The sequence below is a fragment of the Epinephelus lanceolatus genome, chromosome 23, assembly GCF_041903045.1.
Source record: "Epinephelus lanceolatus isolate andai-2023 chromosome 23, ASM4190304v1, whole genome shotgun sequence".
Lineage (NCBI taxonomy): Eukaryota > Metazoa > Chordata > Actinopteri > Perciformes > Serranidae > Epinephelus > Epinephelus lanceolatus.
In genome coordinates, this window is record NC_135756.1 from 14215758 (window position 1) to 14228807 (window position 13050).

General features: G+C 41.6%; 1 protein-coding gene across 4 annotated transcripts in view; it reads right to left on the reverse strand.

The window, feature by feature from the left end:
* The window catches only part of pcloa (piccolo presynaptic cytomatrix protein a), a 90695-nt gene extending 80988 nt beyond the window's left edge, over positions 1-9707 (reverse strand). For all 4 annotated transcript variants that reach the window (XM_033615016.2, XM_078165148.1, XM_078165149.1 and 1 more), the window contains exons 1-3: positions 9228-9707; positions 4789-5893; positions 548-1579 (exon numbers count right to left, since the gene is read on the reverse strand). In XM_033615016.2, the coding sequence (XP_033470907.1) occupies positions 548-1579; positions 4789-5893; positions 9228-9439 (2349 nt within the window). In that variant the 5' untranslated portion in view covers positions 9440-9707. The remainder of the gene's footprint in view (positions 1-547; positions 1580-4788; positions 5894-9227) is intronic.
* Positions 9708-13050: the final 3343 nt, after the last annotated feature.

Below are 13050 nucleotides of genomic sequence, written 5' to 3' on the forward strand. Positions count from 1 at the left end.
AAGTGTGCATCCAATTCAACAATAACAGAATAGTTAATAGGAAAACATTTGTGCATTCAGATGCAGACGTTGCCACAAACACATATAGTGTACACACACATGCTGAGTATTCAGTTTCAGAGTCAAGTGTCAATTGTTTGAAGTGCTCTTTGATGATGAGACGTCCATTTAAACAACCTAATTTATCTCTCTGGCCGACCTCCCCACTAAAGAAAGCTTAACAGTAATGAGAGTGGCGTTTTAAAATGCAGCATAACTGACCACATCCATTCATTCAGTGGTCAGACGTGTGCAGATGTCATGATTGCAGTCTAAATGAATGTACTCAGTAAAACTAATAACGTGATAAGCTCCTTTCAGTTGCCAGATGCTAGTGGGGAAAAATGCAGAGCTGAAACTCCTGATGGTATCTTTACAGTGACCTATTTCAATGAAACATCTAGAGAATGTTTGCGTTCTATTTATACACGACAGATTGCATAAATTACTGGTAGGTGCAGTGTGTTGAAAGGCGAAGCTGCGGGGCTTAGAGAACTGTAGTTCTTACCTCTCCTAAATGGGGAGTAGGATTAAATCCACAAAGATTGCAAACTGTCTTCTTGCACTCGGTGCAGAAGCTGTAGTTGGGCGTGTCTGCTGATCCAACGTTCAGTTCCACATTACAGAGAGGGCAGCTTTCCTTGGTGACTGAGGCCGGGGCAGGTGGAGGTGGAGGTGTGGCCCGTGGCGCCTTCTCTTCCTGCTCCACAGAAATGCCTCTGAGGGGTTTCTTGGACTTTGCAGGTGGCGTGTCAGGAGCAGAGTCCGAATCAGGAGGAGACCCAGGAGCAGAGAAGGGGGAGTCAGGTGGTGAGCCAGGGCCAGAATCCGGAGGGGAACCTGGTCCGGAGTCCGGCGGTGACCCCGGTGGAGAGTCCAGTGCCTTCTCCTCCTCTCCTGTGACAAGGTTAGTGGCTGAACTCAAGAGTGACGATCCGAAGCTGAACATCGTTGAGGCAGCTGCGGGAGGTTTTGCTGTTTCCGTCAACCCTCCAAAACCTCCGAACAACTTCCCAGCCACCGACTCCTCCTGCTTTGGCGCGGCCTGCGCTTGAGGCTTTGACGATTCCATCAAACCGCCAAACCCGCCAAACAGCTTCCCTGTAACAGACTCGGCAGCTTGTGAAGCAGCTGCGGGAGGTTTGGCTGCGTCTGTCAAGCCTCCCAAACTGATACCTCCCAAGCCCCCAAAAAAGCTGGACTCCTGTTTGGGTTTAGCTGGAGACTGCTGGGGACTGGACTTGGGCTGAATGGAGCGGCCCGTCTTGGGGTCAATCTTAGGGGATCCGCCCATTGAAGAGCCGGGGGAAAGTGGCCCAGGGGAGGTAGTGCCTGGGGATTTCTGCCTGGGTGTGGTTGGTGGCGTCAACCCTTGGTCGCTGGTACTCTGCTGCTTTATCAGCAGCTTGCCAGGCTTGCCAGATGCCTGTCTCTGGGGCGAGGGTGGGGCCGAGCCTTGCTTGGGCTTTGTCATGCCAGGGGGATCCATACCTCCCATCGCTCGCTGCATCTGGCAGTTCAGACACAGCCACTCTTTACCCTGCGCATGGAACAAAAGATGGGTTAGATTTGACTGGAACAAATCTCCACACTGTTATGAGCACAGACATCAATAGTACGTGTAATTACAGTATATACACAGGCAAGCGTAACCAATTAAACCTCTAAAATAACCATTTTCTTTTTGCTCAGCGTAAAATAAAGACAAATTTAGAGACATGTCCACTAATTAGTGTTTCAAATGATGTTGAATTTCCCGAGCTAAATGCCTCTTACAACATGAGAGAATCAAATCTGGCAGCGGTTACATAAATACTAATCATAACGATATTTAATGTTTGTTTTTAACCGAATTAGAATAAAAAACTGTCATTGCTTCACATAATTGCTTCAGTTCAGCAGTAAGTCTGTTACATTTTCAGCAGAAAGGCAAATACTCTTCATGTATCAATGATGTTTGCTCTTTGTTCGTGGGTACTGTAAATATTAGACCATCATAAACAGTTGCATTTCATTGTCTCTGTTCTGACCGTACAAACACCTGTTCCCAAAAAAGGCCTGGCTTCACCACAGTGCTCTTTGTTTACAGGGTATCTCGGTTTCCACTGTGTGCAAACCACAGTGTTTAAAAGGGCCAATGTTGACAATCTGATCACTATCAAGAACAGAACAATGCGTTGGTTTTTTGTGTGTAATGGTGCTTATTGCATGTCAGGTAAACACAGATGAGGTCAATTCACCCAACCTAACACGTCCACTACAGTACAGCATACTGTAACTGCTAACAGAGTTATATTTGTAGATTATTCTGACCAGCTTTGATCTGCACGATACTAAATCCGAAGGAGAGGCTGAAACAGAAGGAACCAGTCATTCTGCTGCGCTGTAATCACGGCCCACCAGCGTTTTTACCGTCCATGTGTGACGGAGTGTCCTCACTGGCTGGCACAGTATCTTCCTGTGGCCATGACATGAGTCACCTTGATCAACATTCCCTGGGCCCATATGGTCTCTCTGTTCCTCAAATCATGTGCCACTCTTATGAGGTGCACTCACTTTGCTAGGCTCAGAGAACAGGCTGTTGTTGAATTCAATGATGTCTTTTGTAAATCTACTTGTTTTATTCAACATGCCAAACTAATTCCCACTGCTTCCGTCACAGTTACGTCACAGCAGTTGCGTGCGCATACTGGTGGCAGAAAACAGTGGATATCGGAGACATACGGTCGACATACCCGGAATAAAAAGGTCTTCTTGTGCCATTGGATGTCAGAACAGGAATATAGAATAAGATAGCTTTCATTTTAATAGAAAACCATCGCAGAGGACGCCACAGTAACAAATAAAGTTTTGTCTCCAGTTAATTATAATATCGATATTCAGGCTATAATCGTTGCCGGATACTCCATAGAGGAGTGTGTGTTTGGTTTACATGAACAGAATTAGTGATTGTAAAAATTTGCATTTGTCAAGCATGGATTTGGCATATTGTCTTTGGTTAGAACTTGTGGAGATGCTCACGCTATCTGCTTATTAATTCCTTGATCATAACAGAATAGTGTAACTTGTATTACTGCTCATTTTACAAAGTACACCACAAGAAACATGTTATTTTTTAGATTCTAAAATGGACAATGAATCGTGGAGCCTTGTTTCTAGCTGTCAGCAATGAACTATATCTAGTGCACTAACTACATTAGATACATCGCTAATGTTAGCATGCCTTTCACTTTCCCTGCCTGGATGCAGATGGGAACCGATCTAAATGCATATTATAGGCGATAAGCTAACATAAACAAAGAAGGTGTTTTCTTGCGAATGTGCAGTGGTGTTAATTGATTCAAAACACACCTAAAACACACATTAAACACACATTAAACACACATTAAACATGGCTTAACAGAGACAGTTTCAAACACAAGTACACAAATCAGCTTCACTATAACTCACAGCATTCACAGACAAACACTTGTCTTTATCTGGACACATTTTCCCCACAAATACAACATGCTAATGTTTTTAGCTCAAGCCTATGGCATTTTACATTGTATAAATTAGCCTAGCGGCTAGTGGACTTTTGCTCTACTCATATGAAGCCAGGGACAACAGCAGCATTTAACAAAGGTAATGTTACAAATTCGGCTCCATTACAACTCACAAGGTTCACCGACAAAACAACTGTCTTATACTGAACACATTTTCCAAACAAATATAACATGCTAACGTTATTAGCACAAGCCTTTGGCATACTACATGTTTTAATTATAATTTAATTAGCCATACTACATGTTTTAATTAGCCTAGCAACTAGCAGAGATTTCCTCTGCTCATATGAAGCCAGGTCAAATCATAAGAATTAAAAAGCTATTTTGTGGAGGCTTTATTGTCTTCACAATTTATTGTTTCATAAATAAAAGCTTGTAGCTTGTTGTACTTCCACATTAAATCATTTTAACATGGGGAAATCTCCACAACTATTTATCAAGGATATCAATACATTCCGACAAACCTGAGTTTTTACAATTCTTTCACAACGTAAATAATTAAAATAGGCTGAAAACACACTCCTCTACTGAGCATTGAGCAGCCATGATTATAGCCTAAATATCAAAATTCTAATTAACTGGAGACAAATCTTTTTTTCCCCCACTACACGCAGATCATAAACTCATGGATATAAAAACGAGTCAGTGCAACCGGTTAAGAAATATAAACATTATAGTGCCTTTTATGTTTTATTTGGCGCTCACAGCAACTCCCCTATGGTCCTTCTCAACCACCAGTTTGGCTCCGTCCACAAAATATGTCATCACGGTTTACAAACACAAAAAGGGAGAGAATTGTATCACAAAATAATTTTGAGATGTTAATCAACCTGTAACTTTTTGTGAAGGAAAACTACATTTTAATCAGAATATTGGAGTAAATAAGCTTTGAGGATTATATTTTTGCAATGTTTGAGCAAACTTTGATATTTTACATGCAGAGAATTGAATAATATGTGACCTACCCCCTGACATTAATGACATGGACTGTATCATTAGATAAACGTCAGTATCGTCAGCAGTGGACCCGGATTTTGTTTGACCATTGAATATTTAGCATTTAGAGAACTGACAGCTCCTGATACAAAATGCTTACATCAGTGGAGGTCATTTCAGGAACTTACTGAAGAAATGCTAAACAGTTCTGAAACTTTGAAAAGAAACCTAAAACAAAGGAACAAAAAGAAAAAGATCAGTGTCTTACCGCTGAGTCTGGGGGGCTGAACCCACAGAGGCTGCAGACCTGGTTCTTACACTCTGTGCAGTTACTGTAATTAGGTGGATCCTTAGACCCAGTGTTCAGCTGGGTGGTCTTACACAGCGGACAGAGTCCACCTCCAGGCTTTCCAGCCCCCTGCTGACCAGGAGGCCCTGTGCTCTTAGCTGTCTCTCCAGGATGAGCCCCAGGGCCTGGTGGCCCTTGCTGTTTGGGTCCAGGCTTCCCAGGTCCTTGTTGAGGGGGTCCACCTGTTTGCTGGGGTGGGCCACCCTGTCTGGCGCCTTGACCTGGTGGTCCTTGACCTGGTTTGGGGGCCTGTTGGCCTGGAGGTCCCTGGCCTGGTTTGGGGGCCTGTTGGCCTGGAGGTCCCTGTCCTGGTTTGGGGGCCTGTTGGCCTGGAGGTCCTTGGCTTGGTGGACCCTGACCTTGCCTGGGGGCCTGCCCAGGGGGTCCTTGGCCAGGAGGACCCTGGCCAGGTTTGGGCCCCTGGCCTGGTGGTCCCTGACCCTGCCTGGGTCCCTGCCCAGGGGGTCCTTGCCCTGGCTTTGGCCCCTGTCCTGGAGGGCCCTGACCTTGCCTGGGTCCCTGCCCAGGGGGTCCTTGCCCTTGCTTTGGCCCTTGTCCAGGGGGGCCCTGACCCTGTTTCTGAGGTCCTCCTTGTTGAGGTCCCTTTGGACCTGGCCCTTGCTGTGGGCCCTTGCCTGGTGGCTTTCCTCCCTGCTTGGCCTCAGGTGGTGCATCTCCCTCCTCCTCGTCCCCAAATAGTCCAAACTTGGGGATGTTGACATTATCGCCCATGGACGATATGGAGGAGGAGACAGATGAGGTCATAGACGACACGGCACTGAGGGGGTTGGCCCCGCTGAGGAAGCTGGAGCCAAACATGCCGGACGACTTGGCCTCTGGGTCTTTAGGCTCCTGCCGGAATCTAGATTCAAAAAGGCTGAGGGACGAGGGGCTGCGGCCCGGGGCAGCCTTGCCAGGTGGACCCTGATTGAAGGCGTCTACAGTGCGACTCTTACTGAGACCTGAAGGGCCCCTGGAGGCCCCTACCTGCTGGGAACGCTGATGTGTATCAGATTCAGACGGTCTGGAAAAGAGAAAAACAGAGAGAGTACTTGTTAGCAGTGCTTGTATTGATTTGTGTTTACTTTGGCGATGTGTGAAAATCTTAGAAGCCAAGTCCAAACCAACCCTCAGCTGATTCACTGCCAAAATAAAAACAACACACCAACATATACTTTAGCTCCTTTACCTTATCCCTTAATGTGTCACTGTAATTTGCTCGGTGAATTATTCACAGAACTGGAAGACTCAAAAAACAAACACTCATGCTGTCTGAAATAACACCAACATTAACAAACGATCAGTATTCTGTCCTCATTGGTCTCCCTCTCAAGTGTCTACAGAAACTTCAGTTGGTCCAGTATTCAGCCACCAATACCATTACCAGAACTCCCTCCATAGATCATATCACTCCTGTTCTCCAGAAATTTCACTGACACACTGATTTCAAGATACTGCTTCTCACCTTTACAGCCCTTCATAATCAAGTCCCTCTTACCTGTCTGAACTCCTTCATATCTAAGTACAATTAAGCATACTGTAAGTTCAGACAGGACACAATGTCAAGCTCGGCTCACATCCCAGCTACATCAGCTGATCTCAAACAGCCCAATCAACTGATGGAGCAGCTGACTGATGAAAGGGAGTCAGCTAATAGATCACATGATTCCTTTCTATGCAACCAATTGGCAAATCTGCAACCTGCCTCCACCCCAGCTCCTCCTTTTCATGCTGTGCCTGACTTATCGAGGTCATTTCTGTTTGTCATTGATGCTGCTCTGTTCTGTTCCTGGGGGTCTTTGCTGCTGCTGTCCGCATGACAGGGCAGGGAGGTTTGCTTTCTTTGCCTTAGGCTGTCCGTGTAGGCGCATGGAAGGGCAGGGAGGTGTGATTTCCCTCTCTTAGGCTTTCCACTTAGGCTTGTAGAAGAGGCTTGCTTTCTGTGTAGACCTAGGAAAGGCAGAGGCCCCAGAACAGAGCCATAACACCAAATATAATACTGCAAATGGAAAGTTTTCTTTGACTAAAGTGGTCCTGACCGAACCGCAGTTTTTGGCACTTCCTGCACTGGCTTCATTTTTCAGCCTCCGATGTTGCTGCTTGCCTGGAGCATGTCATTTTATTTAAAGCTATATTTATCATTAATTGTAAAATGTTCATCTTGATACAGGCCACAGACAGGCCTCCACAAAAACAAACAAAACATAAAATGTGCCTTGACAAAAGGGCAATTTGGACATCAAGGAGCAAAGGTGCAGCCTCCCTCTCTGCATGTGCCCATTTTACACATTTCATGTCATAAAATCTCAGAGACATTAATTTAAGGTTTTTGTCAGTTCAGTGCACACGTCTTCTTCACACTGCGTACTGGTGCCTTTTTGTATTTGTGCTGCCGTGTACTTGTATAAAAGTGCACATGGAAGGGCAGACAGGTGTGCTCTCTCTGCCCTTTCTCTGCAGGCGTGTGGAAGGGCAGAGGTGTGCTCTCTCAACCTTAGGCTTTCCACGTAGGTTTAAGGTGGAGAGGCCCCTGAACAGAGCCATACCCCCAAATATAATACTGCAAATGGACATAAAGTTTTCTTTGACTAAAGTGTTCCTGACTGACGTGAATTTCTGGCATGGAGCTTTTATTTTCCTGCTGTAGAGTGACTGAATAACAGACAGCTACTTGACAGAGACAGCAAACTAGCTCGACAACATGGCCAGACTCAAGTACGATGCTGAATATACTGAACTGTCTGGACCTTGAACTAACGAAGAAATCTGGACCAGTTGGGAACCACTGGCTCAGGATGTTGTTGTTTTTTACCTCCTCTTCCTCTACTGTAGCTTCATTGTGCTAAATTAAGACCACACAACTTGCTCTTTGTTAATCCCAGGCCCTCTCAACACATCAGTGCACACAGAATGTGTAGCTCGCAGCCCTGGGGTAAAGCTGACAGGAAAGTGAATACCGCTGAATGACAGAGTGTAGATCACTGAGATAGAAAAGGGAAGCGCTCGCCTCCACCGGGGTAAGCGGAGACATCTTTGTTAGCTCAGGCTGCGAGGCGACGTACACAACCTACACACGCTGCTTCACACAAAGTCCACGGGATCCTCAGAGAAATGCATCGACGCACTAATGGGCTGATGTTTTGTTATCGTACGATGATATGCGACATACACACCAAGTGGTTGCAAAGTCCCTGGTGCTTCTAAATCACATTACCAGGCTGTAAAGTTGATGCTGTAATGAAAACAGCATTTGATTTTTGATTTTTTTTTGACTTTGCATGGTGAAAGCAGAGCAAACAGTCGGAGTAGTGCTCGCTGTTGCAATGCCAGCCACCGGCCAATGCACTGCAGCGTGTTTTTCAGCACCAAGGTGGGTTTCAGCACCGTGGACAGCAACCAGGCTGCCTCAGCAGCACCAGATGCAAAAAACCAAACACACAAAAACAAGCATGAAGCAGCAGGAGGGAAGCCTGGGAGTGATGACATTAACTGCTGTGCTATTTATAGACATATTAATATTGATGCACCCCACCCCCCCATCTTCAGCTCAGATATAAATAACAATCCCCCCCCTCCCTCAATTTGGAGCCAATTAGCAGCACTGCATCTGATGTGATTTCTATCACACATCGAGGAATATTCCACTCCTATATGAGTAATATTTACAGCATTATATTGTTTCCAGTGTCAGCTCTCCTTCCACAACACTGTGTGCCGATTAAAATCCAATCCATGCCACATTCAGAGGTCTAATTGGCGACATTAGAGAGCACACACACAGCTGGGAGAGGTGGCGGATTTGTTTAGCTGGGTGTTCAAGCGTCGCTCAGATGGAAGAAGAGAGAGGGGAAAAAAACACTGGGCACGACAGATTTTCTTACCCAGCAGGCATTTCGAGATTTTCGCACAAATAGCTACTGGAGGTGTGTCTCTTTACTCTCTGATCTCACACTGAGGGACACACCAAGGAGCCAAAGCATCTTAATCAGACTCATTTCACACATTAAGCGTTAGAATATTATATATAATATGTCGACAGTTTAATAGAGGCTGCAGATAATATAAAGCTGCACATTATCAGCCATTTTACAGCTGTATTAAAATGAGATTTTTGTTGTAATGCAGATGATCAGATGTTAATGATAATCCATTTCACTGAGCTCTAAGAATAGATTTCTTGGTGCGGGCTGGGAGGATCAAAAATGGGCGTGAACGCGCGCTCAGCCTCCTTACAGCATCTTCCCAAATGATGCTCCACACATCACAACACACCCTCTCCGTCACGTATCACAGCCGTGTCAGTGAGGGTATTTTAGGTGCAAATTAAAAAAGGAAAAATGCTGGATATGAAGCCCTGCCTTCGTGCAGCTGCTGCGCCTCCGGGCTGCCTGCCTTGCGCCCTTGACATCGCGGCGGAGAGCTGCCTCCTCTGCTCCTCGCTGAGTTCACTCAGGTTGACCGGAGTCCCGTCGGAGACCCGGACGAAGCCGCCCTTCCCGTCCGGTGCCAGCCCCTCCGGCAGCCCAGACGGCGGCCCTTCGCCTCCTTCCAGGCTCGCTTCGTTCCCCATGATCGACCCCTCCCGTCCCCTGTGTTCGGATCAATGTACGATCCGAGCCCCCTCTCCGGTGCTTTTATGTCCACAGACGGTGTCCCTTGGTGTCTCGGAGCATCTCAGATCATGTGTGGGCTTTATTTTTCAGTGGTTACTTCCCTTCCCTGTGCTGGGTCTCCATTTCCCTCCTTTCTCCTTGTTTTTCTGTGTCGCGCATCTCTGCAGCTGTACACCACAGTTACCACAGTTTTCCGTGAGGGGGGTCTCTGTCTTACTACTGCTCACAGGCGCACAGGGTGGCTTCCGGTTGGCTTTACAAAATAAAATCCCAATTCACCAGCACTGATGTGGGTATTCAACCCTGTTTCTCCTTTTGTATTTTTAAAAAAATATAGGCCTAAATAATATATATAAAATTACAAATTGGCAAAAACGATTTAGTCATTTCAGTTTAAGTCCTTTTGCTTAGCAAGAAAGTTTTTGTCGTTGCTGTGTCTTTCTTTTTGCTATATTTTCTTCATTTGTTGTACAACTGAATTTGTTTTCACATTATTATTCTTTTTTATAACTTTTTAAATAAAAATCCGGGTCTTGCATACCCCCTGTAATAAGTGTATTCAATAATTTTAAATTTATAAACAACATAATAATCTAGAAAATAAAATAAATTGAATTAAAATAAAATAAATAAATAAATAAATGCTATTGCTCACAGTCACAGAGGGTGGTTACTGGTAGATTTTATAAAAAAAGAAAAAGAAAAGTAAAATTCCTATTATCAGGCATTAATTTAAAACGCAGTACTTGGCCACTATTGAAAATTTGAAATTAAAAGTTACAAATTTATCGATTTATTTGTTGTACTATTGAATTTATTTTTACATTATTTTTGTAACTTTTAAATAAAAATCTGGAACTCACATATCCCCTGTAATGAATGTATTCAATAAAGCTGAATTTATAAATAAAATACAATAAAATAATAAATAAATACTATTGCTCACAGTTACAGAGGGTGGTTTCTGGTAGATTCTACAAAAAAAAAAATCCCAATTAACAGGCATTACTTTAGGTATTCGACCCCAACTTTCCTTATGTATTTCTAAAGATACAAAAACATGGTACTTGACGACTATTGAGATTTTAAAACTTGAAAATCACAAATTTTTTGATTTATTTGTTGTACAATTGAAATAATATCTACATTATCTTTGTAACTTTTAAATAAAAACCCTGATCTCACATACTCCCTATAATGATTGTATTCAACAGAACTGAATTTATACATAAAAACATATTAAACAATTACATTAAAAAATAATACATTAATACATTAAACATCATTTGGATTTTTTGTAGATTTCAAAAAATATAGCCATAATTAACTAGCATTAATATTTAGAATTCAACCCTTACCCTCCTTTTATATTTCAATGATACTATCTTAAAACAAACTTGATTACTATTGAAAACTTAAAACTCAAAATTATAAATTGGTAAACACCATTAGGAGATTTAGACATTAAAGTTTTACTCTGATGTTTTGTGTGTCTGTGCATGTCTGTGTGTGTTTCTTCCTTTTCCCTTCATTTTATCTATTTGTTGTACAATTGAATTTATTTTTGTATTATTTTTATACTGCAAAATAGATTTTTCTACAACTTTTATAATAACAATCTAGATCATACACGCTTCCTATAGAATAATGAAAGTATTAAATAAAGTTGAGCTTAAAACTTAGTAGGTACTTGATTACTATTGAAAATTAAAAACTCAAAAATAGTAAATTTGCAAAAACTATTACACTAAATAGACATTTCAGTTTTCCCCCCTTTATCTAGCAGACCTTTAAAGTTTTTGTTGTATAATGTTTCTTTCTTATCCCTACATTTTATTTATTTATTTATTGTACAATTGAACTTATCTTTATATCATTTTTTTATATTATGAAAAGGATTTTTTTACATAAATAAAATCAAATAAACTAGTCACAGTCACAGAAGGTGTTTTCTGGTAGATTTTACAAAACAAAATAAATAAATCATAATTACCTGGCATTTAAAAGCATCTTAACGACATAATGCAGATAAATCCAAACATTTAAAAACAATACAATACTTGATATAAATTATACACAACACCTCACAGAGAATAAGCTGTGTAGGTTGTATACCAGATAAGTGTAAAATAAGTCAAAGCTTCACCTAAAAATACTGGACTCAGTTTTTAATTTTGCTCCTAAACCCTTGCACTATTCATTATACTGCCTACTAAACATTTGAGGCTTTTACATTGAAACCAAACTTTGACTACTTCCGGTCTTCTCTGTGTAACCCTGGTTATCTCGACGCAGATTCTCCGGCAGCGTCTTGGCTCTGCTGCTCAGCGCGCATGTTCCGCCTCTGACAGGTGATCAGAAGACATCAGCGGAGGAAAATATGGTTTTAAAGGGGACTTACTCACATTAATGTGTCTGCTCTGATTGTGTAAAGACTTGAGGCTGAGGTGGGATTACTGATGCATTTATATTATTATGATTTTAAAGACTAAACGCAGAGAGTTGTCAGCGACCTATTGTTTGTGGGTCAAGTATCTGGGGTTCCAGCTAAAGGCTGGTGGAAGTTCATGTATACTGTATGAACACACACACACACACACACACACACACACACACATACACACACATACACCTCCCCACAAAGTGTGTTGTGATGTCCCAGGATGAGAAAAATGCTTTCCAGGCTTTATGTATAATTAGTAACTCTATGTGCGTCTCTATCCACCCAGACCTACATGTAGGTCACAGAGCAACAAAAACATTACAGCAACGTCATTCAGTGTGCCATATATTTAATTTCAAGGGGAACAGCTGCCATTAAATATTAAAAAACACAGATAAGCATCTGCGAATGTCTTCAGATGACTCATATCATTAATAATATCTCTATCCTTTGTTCTCTCTCTCTAGGTGGCAGCTGTAGGACGTCTTACTTTATATCTAAACCCTTTATATTCTTAAATATGTTCACGTGCAGCACAAGGCAAAGCATGCTGGCTCCAGACATGTATGGAGGACAAAAAATGACATAAGTTTAAATAAATAAATACAGAATTAAATAAATAAACAAAAGAATAAATATATGCTGAAATAAATATGGGAATAAATAAATTCATGCATAGATAAATAAATGCAGCGGTTAGGGTAACCTCATTAACATACAGAAACAGAAATACAGAAAATAATTGTAGTGTAGCGAAATGTAAGATATTTATGTCTTGTTTAAATATATTTTCTATTTATTCATGTATGTATTTTTCTAGTTATGTCCATATTTATTTCAACACTTGTTATTTTATTTATTATTTTTAATTTATGTCAGCATTTTTATTTAAATTTATTTTATTTTTATTATTTTTTGCAATAATTTATTCCCATATTTATTAATATATTACCATATTTATTTATACATTACATTTATTGATGCCTGTATTTATGTATTTTTATTCCTGTATTTATTGTAATATTTATTTATTTATTTATGTTTTTTATTTATATATTAAGTTTATTCATGCCTGAATGTATTTATTTTTATTCCTGTATTTATTGTAATATTTATTTATGTATT